The sequence below is a fragment of the Ursus arctos genome, unplaced genomic scaffold (genome assembly GCF_023065955.2).
Source record: "Ursus arctos isolate Adak ecotype North America unplaced genomic scaffold, UrsArc2.0 scaffold_13, whole genome shotgun sequence".
NCBI classification, from domain to species: domain Eukaryota; kingdom Metazoa; phylum Chordata; class Mammalia; order Carnivora; family Ursidae; genus Ursus; species Ursus arctos.
Genome location: NW_026622797.1, coordinates 31,821,760 through 31,835,825, shown reverse-complemented (window position 1 = coordinate 31,835,825; position 14,066 = coordinate 31,821,760). Strand labels below are relative to the sequence as shown.

General features: G+C 39.4%; 1 protein-coding gene across 36 annotated transcripts in view; it reads right to left on the bottom strand.

Moving 5' to 3' along the window:
- Nucleotides 1-14,066, bottom strand: part of EPB41L2 (erythrocyte membrane protein band 4.1 like 2) — a 205,905-nt gene that overhangs the window by 43,044 nt on the left and 148,795 nt on the right. For all 36 annotated transcript variants that reach the window (XM_026504797.4, XM_048226044.2, XM_044386324.3 and 33 more), the window contains 3 exons: nt 11,748-11,900; nt 11,119-11,216; nt 3,800-3,972 (listed from right to left, as the gene is read on the bottom strand). In XM_026504797.4, coding sequence (XP_026360582.1) covers nt 3,800-3,972; nt 11,119-11,216; nt 11,748-11,900 — 424 coding nt within the window. The remainder of the gene's footprint in view (nt 1-3,799; nt 3,973-11,118; nt 11,217-11,747; nt 11,901-14,066) is intronic.

The following is a 14,066-nucleotide window of genomic DNA, read 5'->3' as shown; positions in this document are numbered from 1 at the left end:
GTCCTTGAGGACTCACACTTTTGAAAGCCCACACCAAAATCACAAATGAACTCACATCTTAAGTTAAGTATAAATATTTTCCAGGATTTTTAACTTTTGGGATGATTTTAGTAATTTTCCCTTGGAAAATCTAGGACTATGAGTAACTTTTAATTTATAATTATGATTTCTAAGCACCCATTACACATAATGAAATAATTGCAAAATGGGAAACTCTGACCTAGTAAGGATATCAAAATGTTAATGAATATCAAATTTAAAGTTATATAATGAAGTTGACAAAATATTTATTTTGCATGCTTTCAGATGCTTATTAATTTCAGTGTGTAGGGGAGGATGCGTGGGTTGTTTTGGTTTTGTTTTTGTTTTTTGGGTTTTTTTTTTTGCATTTTGAAGCGAATAAGACCCATTTTTAGGTCTTAGGCACTTGTAGAACCCTGAGAAGCCTGTAGGTCCCAGGCACTAAGCTTATGGTGTCAAATGGCTAAATGGCTACTATCATCCAAGGCAAGATCCCCATTCCTCTCACCTGGAGTATTCCTAACCAGTCTGCCTGCTTCCTCTCTTGTTCTATCAATCATTCTCAACATTGCACCAAGTGATTTTTTAAAAAAGGTAATACCATGCACTTGCGTGCTTGTATAAGTGTGTACACGTGTGTAACACACACACACTTCAATAGCACTAGAATAAAACCATATTCTTCCTCATGGCCTGCAAGGCCCTGCATGATCTGCCCCCAGCCTACCTCTCCCCATCATTTACAAAGCTCTAACTAGCCTTCTTTCTGTTCCTGGACTATGTGTCAAGCTCTCCCTCATCTTATAACCTTCGGACCGGCTGTTCCTGTATCGGGAATGCTTTACCTCCTGCTCTACGCGTGGCTAGCTCCTCCTCCTCCTTCAAGTCTCAACCAAAATGGTTCTTCCCCAGATGGGCCTTCCTTCTCCCATGACCCAATCTCAGATGGCTGCTTATTATATTCTCCATTTTCAGGACGTCACTGCCTCCCCCACTCTCAAATGCGTCTCGGCTGTTCTCTTAAATGACTGACTTGACTCCTTTTTGGTTTGAATTTCTAATCTCGGAATCCTACTGTTCTAAAAAAGCTGTTCTAGACTGATTGTTATTTTAATGCTCCATCTTAGATATCACATTCATTTTTAGGTTGCATGCAAGCACTGGAAGATTTTAATTTGTCAAAAAACCTTAAAGTAAGGAATATTTATGAATCTGAATTAGTCTGGCGTAACTTAAAAACTAAATGGGACAAGAAAATACAACACATGTCAACAACAACAACAAAAAGGCATATTGATGGGGAGTGGTGGTGAAAATAAAGTTCAGTACCAGGTGACAGCCTCGCTTTGCTTTGGAAGGGAAAAAGCCTATAATCCCTAACCAAATAGTTCACTGGCTGTCTGGTCATGTATTGGCACGAAAAGCCTTCTATTTTTCACAATAACACAATAATCCTTTTGATGACTTGCCCATCTGATGAATTACAGTGTCCAAAACACAAAAGGAAAAATAATGGATCACTGTGCCATGTTTGTTGCTTTTACTTGTAAAAATCATTGTTTTCAAATACAGACCTACTATAACCCTCTGCACTCACCACTCATACAAGATGGTGGGTTTCCTTGAGCAGTGTTTATGTATGTCAAAACACAGTGGTTTACTGCTCTTTCTAAACTCTAGAATTTGCAATGTAAGAGTTATAAAGCCTCACAGTTTAAAACAAAGGCTGAAACAGACAGTATTCCACAAAGACGAATGACTTCTCTCAGGGCATTAACCAACACTGACTACAGTTATTCAGCGTTTATATAAATTCTCTGTGGTGAGGGGCCAGGCTTGTGAAATACTTCCATGAGCAGGCACATCTTTCGCAGTTACTTGAAAAAAGTGCTCAGTTGTTGATGAGCTAAAAGATACACTGACAGCTATCATACATTAAAAATTCACTGAATTTAAATTACTCCATTTGGAAATGTGGACATTTATTTGAACCACAGTTTATGACCCCCTTGCATATTTGTCATCTCAAATTTATATGGAAGACTCTCCAGAATCAAGATGTAATCACTATATTATACAAAATGCCCACCAACAAATCCCTGGTCGTCGCTCTGTGTGTCTGCCTGGATCTGTTTTCCAAGTTTATTCCGGAAAAAATAGATCAAGGCCAAGGAGTGTCAATCCTTCATTAATGAGAGCGCATTTTTAGAATCAGACCTATAAACACAGAGAACTGATGGTCGCCAGAGAGAAATGGGGCAAGGGATGGGCAAAATGGGCAAAGGGCAATGGGAGACACAGGCTTCCAGTTACAGAATGAAATCATGGAGATAAGACATACAGAAGAGAAGAGACCGTATTTTGGTCAATGATACTGTAATCGTACTGTATGGTGACGGACGGTAGCTTCACTTGTGGTAACACAGCCTTACACGGAAGTTGAATCACTATGTTGTACACCTGAAGCTGATGTAACATCAACTATACTCAAAAACTCAAATTATATATATATACATATGTATGTATATATATGAATGCATTTTTATCTATTAGCATATCTGTTTCAGCTACTTAAAATACAAGTTGTTCTAGTTCATATTTCAGAAAAATGTCAGTAATAAGAAGCAACCAAGAAAGGTTCTCAGTGATCAATAATAGTGAAACAAATTTTTAAATTTAATATTGCTATTTTTGTATATGTTTTGAGATTAACCAAGCAAAAAATGTTGGAAAACTACTTCTGAGAGAAAGTCATCCACATCAATTACTTTCTTCCAGGCAGAAAGTAAAATGAAGTCTCTTATAAAGCATTCTAATATAAAATTAACTTTAGCTCCTTTACAGAAAACCTGCTATTAACCCAAAATTAGGATAGTAAGATACATATATGAAGGGAAGGAACATCAATTTATTTTCATATGTAAAATATATAAAACTATAATTATGTAGCTAATTCTAATAAAACAATATACAAATTTATACATATCTCCCTCCCCCTCCCCCACCCCCTCCCCCTGAAGAACTACTGATTACACTGTATTTCCTTTCCTTTTGTTAAAGCACTATATTTCAACTAATCTTTGGAAGTTGTGGATGGTCTCTCATATGCTAGAAAGTTTGGTAAGCTTCAGTAAGGGTTTTTAAACTCATAAAATTAGAACACTTCAGGGGCGCCTGGGTGGCGCAGTCGTTAAGCGTCTGCCTTCGGCTCAGTGCGTGATCCCGGCGTTATGGGATTGAGCCCCACATCAGGTTCCTCCACTACGAGCCTGCTTCTTCCTCTCCCACTCCCCCTGCTTGTGCTCCCTCTCTCGCTGGCTGTCTCTATCTCTGTCAAATAAATAAATAAATAAATCTTTAAAAAAAAAAAATTAGAACACTTCAAGTTCCTTTGAATAAAAGTTCTTATGTTATCATACTTTCAAAACCCTTGGAATTCCACTTTTGCCACTATTTAACAAGTTCAAGAAATTAAGACACATAAAATACATCACAATTAAGTCAGATCAGTAACAGAATGTTTGTCCAACATATTATCTACGAGAATGCTCAATATTTGCGTACACTGACAGTACAAAGAAAATTTAGGTTCAAAATGACAGCTGCAAAATACTATAAAACTTTTCTTGTGAGTATAAGAAACACCATTTTATTTTCTCAGAAAAAATATCTATCCCTCTAGAATGTTTCTGAGGACCTCATTAACTACATCAACACGTTCTGATCCACTGGATTAGAGAAAGATTAAAGGAATCCAAACTATCATAAAGGTGTTTACCTCCATCTAGACTCCTGGAGACCCGTTTGCTTGAGGTGCGCTCGAAGTGCGGCGCTGGCCTGTCAATGAGGGTGCTTGCCTGACGGGTCTGGGCTTGGGTGCGGCCACTGTAGCGGAATTTGGACCCCAAGGTCAGGAACTTGGCCTTTGGTGGCTGCTCTGGAGACACAAGCCTGTAGGGAGAAAAAAAGAACCGAAATAGGAGCCTTTATGAATCTTCTTTTTTAATAAACGTTGAAACTTTATATTTTAACATCCCATTTTACTAAGATTACTCAATTTAAAGACCAAAAAGGCTGCCTAAACTTTCTAATGAAAAAGAACATTATTTATAAACCCTCCTACATACAGAGCTTTAGGACAGTGATAAGATGACTAAATCCACAGTCACGTACCCATGAGTAATATGTTTCCCTCAACCTGAACACAAGAGCAGCTGTTCTCAGTGTATATCAAAGGCTATTTATTTGTATTAGCTTAAATCATTTATATAAACACATATGTCTGAATTCTTGCTCCTAGCTATAAGTGCCAAGTGGCAATCCATTACCATTAGTAATTCTCAATATTTATGTCTATTTCTCCTGGGAAAGAACATCCAACTCAGGAATCCATTCCTTCAAGTGATGCTTTCCCATGAAGAACACAGCACACAGTACATCTGTAGAGCTGACTAACATCCTTTCTTGCCAGCACAATTCCGCTGCTTACACCCTGGGCTCATGATAAATGAGGGCAAACTTTCTTGATGTCAAATACTTTCAGACTTATGCAAAAGTATGTTTTTAGTAAATAAGCCAATCTCGTCTGGCATACAACTGGAATTGTCTCACTTCCACTGTCTAATCACGAGTTGGCAAAACGTCTTAACAAAAAAAGATAACCTTGGAGCTCTTATAGGATTTATTAAACAAGACGGCTTTAGTTGACAATTCCAGAATATGAGTTCCATCAAAATTTTTCCTTTCACTCTCCAAGGAGTGATTTCTTAAAGAGTTCATTACCATTTCAAGTATTTTTAGACCTTTAGCTCCGTTGTGTTGTTTGTTTGTTTTAGAACCCTTCTGCTAAAAAGCAACAAAACAGATTCTAGTCAAGCTAAAGCTACCTGTGATAATAAAAAGAGGCGATCTTCCATCAATTCTCAATGATATTAACCCAGAAAAACAAAGATTTGGGATTAAACTGATGAAAGAAGAACCAATACTCTCTGGCCCTCTTAGTGGTAATCTATTCACGTAAGGAAGCAGAAGACTTTCTTAAAAACTTCCTTTTTCTACCAAAAGATTCTCAAAGGAGACACACATGATGCTGCTGAGAAAATCTACTCTGATGATGGCCAGTGCCTCAAATTGTACTTTGGGAAAAGCTGCATATTCTTAAATTAGAATTCTGGAATACTAGAAATTTAGGCCATAACAGAACTCTTATTTGTGCTCTGAATTATTTTTCTCAAACAGCTGAGGAAACTAAGGCACAGTAAGATTAAATATCTCAGCATCCTGATCATACATAAGAGAGGCAGGGTGAGAAATGTGGTCATTTACCATGCACACTCTCTCTCATTGAATATGACAGGGTTTCCCTACCTAGCAAGCCAGTTAAAGAGGATCTAAGAATGCTCTGTGAGAAAGCAATGATCTATAGAAAAGAAAGGGTCAATGGCAGGCTCATCATGGCAATAATAAAGAAATATCCATTCTTGGGGCACCTGCGTGGCTCAGTCAAGTGTCCAACTCTTGATTTCAGTTCAGGTCATGGTTTCAGGGTTGTGAGGTCGAGCCCCACAACAGGCTCTGCACTGATCGTGGAGTCTGCTTAAGATTCTCTCTCCTTCTGCCCTTCCTCACTCTCTCTCTCTCCCCTCCCTCCAAAAAAAAAAAAAAAAAAAAAAAAAGCAAGAAATATTCATTCTTGAAAAACAAGTTAGCTAAATCACATGTATCTTTACCATCTATTCATGAAGTAGACTCTATAGTTAATGGAAGATCAACCAGAGGAAAAAAGAAGCATTTCTAAAGAATACTTCAAAGGGGAAATAGATATTGGTGACCCCAAAAGAAACTACCCCATCCCCCCAAATTATTAAACTAAAGACAAGAGTTGGCAAGGATATGGAGAAATTGGGACTCTTGCACACCACTGGTGGGAATGCACAACGATAAAGGTTCTTCAAAACATTAAACATAGAATTACCACATGATCCAACAATCCCACTTCTGGATATTTATCCAAAAGACCCCTGAAATCGGGATCTTGAAGAGAAATTAGTAGCACTCCTATGTTCATTACAGCACTATCTGCAATAGTAAGATGTGGAAACAACATAAACATCCACCGAGAGATGAACGGATAAAGAAGACGTGGTCTATGCGCAGAGTGCTATTCGGCCTTACGAGAAAAAGAATTCTGCAACACGCAACAACATGGATGGATCTTGAGGACATCATGCTGAGTGAAACGAGGCAGACATAGAAAGACAAGTAGCACGCAATCCCACCTGCACGAGGAAGCTAGAACAGTCAAAGTCATAGATTCAAAGACTGGCATGGTGGTTACGGGCTGGCAGGAGAGGGAAATGGGGAGGTGTTAGTCACTGGGCATAAAGCTTCGGCAAGGATGAGTAAGCTCTGATGCCCACAGTCAACAACAGATCATACACGTGAAGTTTAAGAGGATAGATCTCATGTTATCTGACCCAATAAAGTGTAATTATTCAAAAACAAAATAAAAAACGGGAAGTAAAGAGAAGAGTGAGATTGGGGGTACCTGGTACCCATCTGTATGGTCACCTCAGTTGACTGCATGTCTCAACCAAAGGCCAGGTCTTCCTAGAACGACCAGCTTCACATGAGGATTTACTGGTAGCTCTCATTTCCAGTTCCAGTAACTGCTCCCCACCCCCAGAGTGACAACACCCCTTTAGGCCTAGGGGTGTTATCAAATCCTACTCACGAAACCCTACTCAAATTAAAAAAAAAATTTTAAGCTAGAAACAGGATACCTGCTTGTGGGAATTATGAAAAATCTTAAAGGATATATAGGTAAAGAGATAGATCTTTTTAAAGATTTAACTGTCCTCTTCTTTTACAAAATTAATTGAGCTCACAAAGAATGAAAACCGAGAAACTTCAGTCTTCAGAAAACAATTTTAAACAAAATTAAGAAAGCCTCCATTAGTGTTTTCTGACTTTCTGGTTATTAGTTTACCTTATATAAATTCACATGGGTCTGTGCTAGGTCCCATATGCAGCAGGTGCTCAATAAATACAGGCTGGATCACTAGAGAGAATCCCATGGTCACCGTTTCCTAGAGGGCATTTGAATTTAAGTAGCCAGAAAATCCTATGTCTACCTATCTATTTTTCAGAATCCCCTTTCTTACTATATAGTCACAGCCTTGAAGAACAGCTTTTGAATTCTCTTATGCCGGGTTGTTAGAGAAGGGAAGTTGGGCTATAAGTTCTAGAACTTCTAACACACAGCAAGAACTACTGCTGAATATTTCAATCTTAATTTAATAAATAAAACAATCCCACTGCTACAAAAAGCCCTTTGTAAAATGAAGTTGTTGGTTTTATTTTTTCCCCCAGTTATGAAAGCAGGCTCTCATTTATATAGACTGGGATATGTAACCAGTTAAATATCTAAGTCCAGGTGAGGAGAATTCTATATAACCATATTTCTTTACTCTAAAATTTGTTTTTCTTTAAGAGAGCAGATGATTGGTTGCCATTTAAATACATATCAGATTATCCACTTATGCATTTTGTAAAAGATATTTCAAAAATATAAATCCAAGAAATACAAGGCAAGTATTTTAAAGGCATATATCTATCTATCACAATGTAAGATTAGGAAAGTCGTTAACTAGAGGATTTTTATTTTATTTCAACTTGAGATAAAATACTTCCTTGCCCAAGTGGCACTGATACACGCACACAAAATATTAACTTATAGATTAATTTTCTGACAACAAAGAAATCCTTAATTAAGCTGCAATTAAATAGAAGCAAATATCAAAACAAAAATGGACTGGACACAGACATTTATTAGCTTTTCCTAAAGAATTTTGGCAGCTTAAGTCAATCGTAATGCAAATAAATTTCCTCCCAAAATGTTGGCCAAGCAATAAAATGTTCCAAGATCACTGAACAATCATTTCATTTTGACCTTACTTTTATTTACTGACCAAGACCCTACCTTCATAAAAACAACATCAAAATCAGTACAAGACCTTGATCATTTCACTTTTGGGAATTTAAAAACTATAAATAAGGACCTAATTATTCTAGAGGTTTAATGGTCCTGAGCAAGATAACCTAAAGACACCTCACAAATCAACTGTTACATGTTTTACTGCTTAAGAAGCACAGTAACATTTTAATTTTATAAAAATCTTCCCATTATAAATCAAGTCTTATTTATGTCTTGACCTGTGGAAAGTAAAGGAACGTTTTAAGAAAACCCCCATTTCAGTTACTAAAATCAATCAGACACTTAACAATAAAGCTCTCTATGAAGCGGCAGATGACACCAATTCACTTGGAATTACGCTGGTCTACAACGCCAAGTTTAAAGGACAGTTTAATGCCAAGCTGCGGGAACCTCATGTTAATCCTGTTTATGTGCCGCCACCACCGCCACCACCAAAGCAGTGGGGGTTCGGGAGGGGGGGGAGCACATCCGCTGTGCATACGGTCGGGGAGTATAGCACAGCGGGTGTGCAGTGGGCACCGTGAGCTACATGGCCTGGCTCTAAGTTCCATCTCCACCCATGACTGTCTCCACGAACACGAGCACGTTTCTTAACTTCTGCTTCGCAGTTTTTCCAAACAAAGTGAAGATTACAACGATGTTGTAAAGATGAAAAGAATTGATCCATGTACAGCACTTAGAAGGGTGAAAGGCCCATCAAACAGGCAGAGAAGAACAGCACCTTTATTATTATGCTCTTGTTCCACTAATATTAGTCTGGCTGAGTGGCTATCAATCAATAGAAAGATCTGTGTCTTCAATGGCTTCAGTCTGAAAGCCATTTTAATTTTCTGAAGAAATCACTTGCATCTTTTGTGATAAAAACAGAACAAAATCCAGATTTGATTCAAAGCACTCTGCAGACGAATTATGAGTGCCCTGCTGTAGATACACTGCTTCCTGTCATTTGTAAGAAAAGTTATACAAGGTTTAAAGATCTAAAACCCCTTTTGTTAACCATTATCTCCAAAGTCGGCAGAAGTGAACTGGTCTTTTAAATTGGAGTTGTGGTATGTCAGCAAAAATAGAGAAACCTGAGGCTTTGAAGGGCTAACAGACATTTCGGAAACACTTGCTAGAACACCAGAGGAAGGACAGCACAGAGGTGACCAGTGTGGGCTTTGGAATCAGAGCCAGGTCCCCAGCTCTGCACAGGTGCCTGGCCCCTGTGCCCTTTATGGGCACCCGGCTCTGAGTCACTTGCTCAGTGGGGGTGAGCAATAAGCGAGATGGTACGATGGAAAGCAAGTGGTTATGTGTCTGACAACAATATACGCTCAATGAATGCAGCACCTGTCATTTCTAAAATAATGACTGTTTCCATCATCATTACCTGACAGGAAAGCCTGCTGTCTGTCCTGCCTTGACCTGTGTCATTCATAAATGTCATCTACTTGCTTTATTTGAGGCAGTCTCGTGTTGTCTTGAGGAGAAATTTGTCATGGCTACCAAGAGAAATTATAAACTTTTTAAAGATTGATATACTCAGTGTAACTATGTCAGATGGATTCAAGTATATTTTATGAGTTACATTTCTCTAAAATGAGTATAGTAGAGCAGTCTTGAAAAGATTATGTATCAATTTAACTTGAAAGAGTCACTTGTACCAGCAAATAATTCACCTTAAAAATAGCATACTGTAGTACCAAACTAAGAATAATGAGGATACTGATGGTGAAGAGAAACATTATTACATACCAGGAATAGTTCTACATTTGTTTCGTGTGTTTTCTCACTTACTTTTCAAAGCGACCCTATAAAGGTAGGTATTATTATTACTATTGCACGATGATGGATATGAGACTCAGAAAGGTCAAGTTACTTACCCATAGTCACACACCCAGTGTGTGGTGGGACAGGAGTAGCAAAGCAAGAGTCCAAAGCAAAAAACTTCAAGATGGGGCGTCTAGACATAGCTATATAGACCACAGTCATATGAACTGAGGAAATAGGGAAAATGACCAGCTTAGAAGAGTAATGTAGATATATGCCCTTGAAGACAAAGACAAAGGGAGACAGGACCCCCAAGCTAAAGATAGCTAGAGGGTCTAAGGAGATCTTCTGGTTTTCTTATTTGTCTATTTTGGTTTTTAAAGGAGTAAGACATGGACATGTTTATTGGCCAAAGAAGTCAAAGGCACTCACTGGAGAGCACATAATGTACAAAGCATGATTCTACGTGAGGCATAAAATGAAGGATCAAGACTCCATAGGGAATGACTACTTCTTCCTTGAGACAGAAGTAGAGGGAAAGAATGAACAGAAAGAGGGGGGAATGCTACATAATTATGGTAAAAGAGGGAAAACAGAGGGCATGCAAAACTGAGAATGCTCATGACCACAGCTTTTATAATCCGTGACCCACACAAAGAGGGCATCTGAGCAGAGGGGCCAGGCTCCTAGGGACTCAGGAAGCCCATGTATATTATAATGGCAAGGGAAGTAAATGGTTCAACTGCCCGGTAGCTCTGAGGATCCAGCTGACATGGGACATAACGGATCCGTAGTAGCACTAATCCGGGGCGGTGCGATTTTCTCTTGCAAGGAATGAGAGTGTATACCAGGATAGCTGCTGTTGAAGGGAGCATCCGCAAGCACAGATACGGATGTGGTGAGGTCGAGACACGGCACTGACCCAGGACCAGCAGCCTGGCAGGCTGATGTGCACGAACGGCACGTGGTTAGAACGTCCTGACAGTGTAGCAAAGGGACAGACCCCCAGGGTGTGGGCTGGTTTGGGAAAGAAGTTAAACAGGAGGGAGCTGGTAAGACCAACGAAATGAAGCCTGTGATGAATGATGGAGGCAAGAGGAATGGGAGCCAGGTGTGAAGAGTGTGGTGACAGGAGGAAAGGCAGCTGTAGTCAGCGGAGTTTGGGACCACTGGAGATGCAGATCAGCTCTGAGTGAGGACAAGGCACGGCCAAGGAGATCTGGCACTGAGGAGAGCAAAAACCATAAAGTAGGGTGTGGCTGCATCTGTCCCTCTCCATGACACCCTCTTAATATGCACAGGAACCAAGAGCTGTTCTAATGAATTTTAAGCTGTTGCATTAAAATTACCTGTAGAAAGTATGATGTTCCACGCACACTTTCCATAGCCGTTTTGCTGCCCGATGGTTTGGCAGTTTGAATCCAATGGTGCTCTCAAATTGTTCGAGCTAGAATAAATCAAAAAACTAAATCAGCATATTTCCTTAAAAGTTGATTAGAAGCTACTGAAAAACATGGATTCAGATGTTTCTGTAAGAAGTTAGTTCTTCTTGAAAAAAGGAGACATTCCTACATACAAAATGAATTTTTCATAGACTGCAATACTAGTTTCTATGAAAATCAAGTACAACTATGGCCTCTAACCATGTCCACTACAACTCATTCTACCGCCTTCCTATTGATCTCTCTCACTTAGTTGTTTCGACAACAACATAATAACGGCCCCCCAACTATGTGGCAGGCACTTACTATTCCTTTTTGCTAAAAGTTAGGGGTGGCTCTTGCTTTTTATTTTTTTTTTAATAGCAACATGGAAGTTCATGCAGGTTTATCATTAAGAACTCTGCCCTTTTGTGCCATGAAAGAATAGTTCACTTTATTAAAATTCAGTGGGAAAAAATTCAGTTATCCCATGGCCATAAAGAAGAACACTGACCAAAGCTGTTTAGATATGCCCAGGCGCACATGACATTGCTTACCTCTGCTGGCCTAACTTTAATGTAGAAGTTACTGCGCTTATAGGAAATTTTCAAGATTTTCGGCCAAGCAAAACGATTGATTCTCAGTCTGTCTTTGTAAATGAGGAGCCCGTTAGCACACACACCCAGCTTGATGTCCACGCCTTCCGAGTCCTGCCAAGCATAAGCCATTTGACCATGGTTAGAGCTGTCAAAGTTACACGGGTCAGAAAGCTCATTATCCTCCTCCCCTTAAACCATGACCAGGAACACCAACTTTACAAGTTGGTATTTAAACCTCAGTGAGAGTACATGAGTTAGTAGAAACGGTAGGACACACAACATCTTAAATCTATTATCTTCTGGGATCAAATCTGATTGGTCAAAGAGGTACAGCCACCTGACCACAAAATACAATATTCTCCAAAAGGCATAACTTCTATGTTCCCAAGCCTGCCTGCAAGAGCTAATGGGGAAGAAGGGAAACAGAACTCAATGTAGACATTAAGAAGAGATGGGGTTTTCCTGGAGACTATTCCAGCCCTCAGGGACAGTGTGTCGGCCCACCCTCAGGTGCGGTCAGCCATTTTACTTCAGGCAAATTTATTTCAGGTGGACTATGCTAGCTAATAGCTGTTAAATTTATGCCTCTATTCAGCAAAATACCAATCCTTAAGAAAATTTCTCAACAAGGCTGACGGCTGCAATCTCTGAATTCTTCCGAGCTGCTCTTCAATAACTCAGATGGCTGACCTCTAGTCCGCATTACAGCATTGCTTTGGCTGCCATATTTCAACGGACCTCAGACTAGTCTTGAATTTATTCAAATGGTTTTCATTCCCCAGAATTTAACTTGGAATAGATGACAATCTAGAATAATCACAAGCCTGAATGATTTATTAAAACAAAACAAATTTACAGATAAAAGTGAAACAGCGTCTCCTCACATTGCAACTAATATTGAGGACCCAATACCCACAACACTCACAATACTGCCATTAACTTTTAATGGAAGAACTGGATCTCATTCGAGATATGTAAAATTGAAGATTATTTGGAGAGATTCACATTTTCAGGAATCATTTACAACATGGCAGAAATTCTTACTGAGGCTGCTGAAAAAACACCAGTTAACCTAAGTCTCAAATTCAATGGAAGTGTAACATTTCGACAGCCTTGTTATTGAATCGTCTGAAACAAATCAGGTTACCTTTTTAAAAATAGAAGTATAGTACTAAGTAACTGATGCCAAATGCTTTCTCCGCTGCCATACTTGACTAATTCATACTTACACATAAAATTACATCGGACAATCTGAGCAGATTTAAAAATCCAATCTATAAGGTGCTTTATTCACCCAAATCTGGCAGCCCCAATTCTCTCTAGGAACAGAGAAAAAAGCTGGGATGAATCAGGCACAGGTGCCCAAGCAACTTGGCACCAGCCAAAAATGATGCGTTTGCCAAAAACATCACTGCCATGGCCACAGGGAACAGGCCAGAAGACTGCCCAAGACAGCATGTTCTCACCACAAGTAAGGAGGCAACACTGACTTGAAACATTGAACAAAGTCATCTCTAGTCTGAAGCAATCTTTAGACAGGACACTGAAGCTATTTTATCGGACTTAAGAGTAAACACAATCTGGAACCGAGTAAATCGGTTCGTTCATTTTCCGTTGTTCCACATACTGCTTCAGAATGATCATATTTGTGTGAAAACAAATTACAGATAAAGAGTAACAAGTGAAAGGGAAAAAAGCGTGCCTTAGTCCTCCATATTTGACTTCTGCCATTCATTCAGCAACAAAGTCAGAAAAATAAACTAATAAAAAAGGAGCACCGTGTGTGCCTCGCTCACTGCCTCTCAGGAAGCTGCCTCCTATGCATACCAGCAGGATCCCAGGCCCTGGAAAGTTCTCGCAGATGAGAGAGAGGAGAGAGGGAAGGGAGGTCAGGGACAGGTCCCTGTGACAACTGCGGCTTCACGCATAGATCTCTCCTTCTGGGTTCTGGGAACCACTCTCTGCCCTCATTCCCTTCAGGGGAATTGGGAGGGCTGCTGGTATGAGCTCTGAGGTATTTTACTAGTCTCCTGGTTTCCCTGTACCTGTGTGTCAAGAACCTTCCACTCAACGCTCTTCGGCCTATCCCAATAGGAGTGTGCCATTGAGAACTCTTAATAAAAAAAATTTTTTTTACTTAAATATAATTGAGACAATGAAAGATGTATGAAGGCACAAACTTCAAACTCCACCAAAAGTTCTTTTAAACTGCTACAAACTTTCTTTTCAACAAGCGACAAGTATCTGCCTCATCAAATATTATCTGAGTCTATCAGA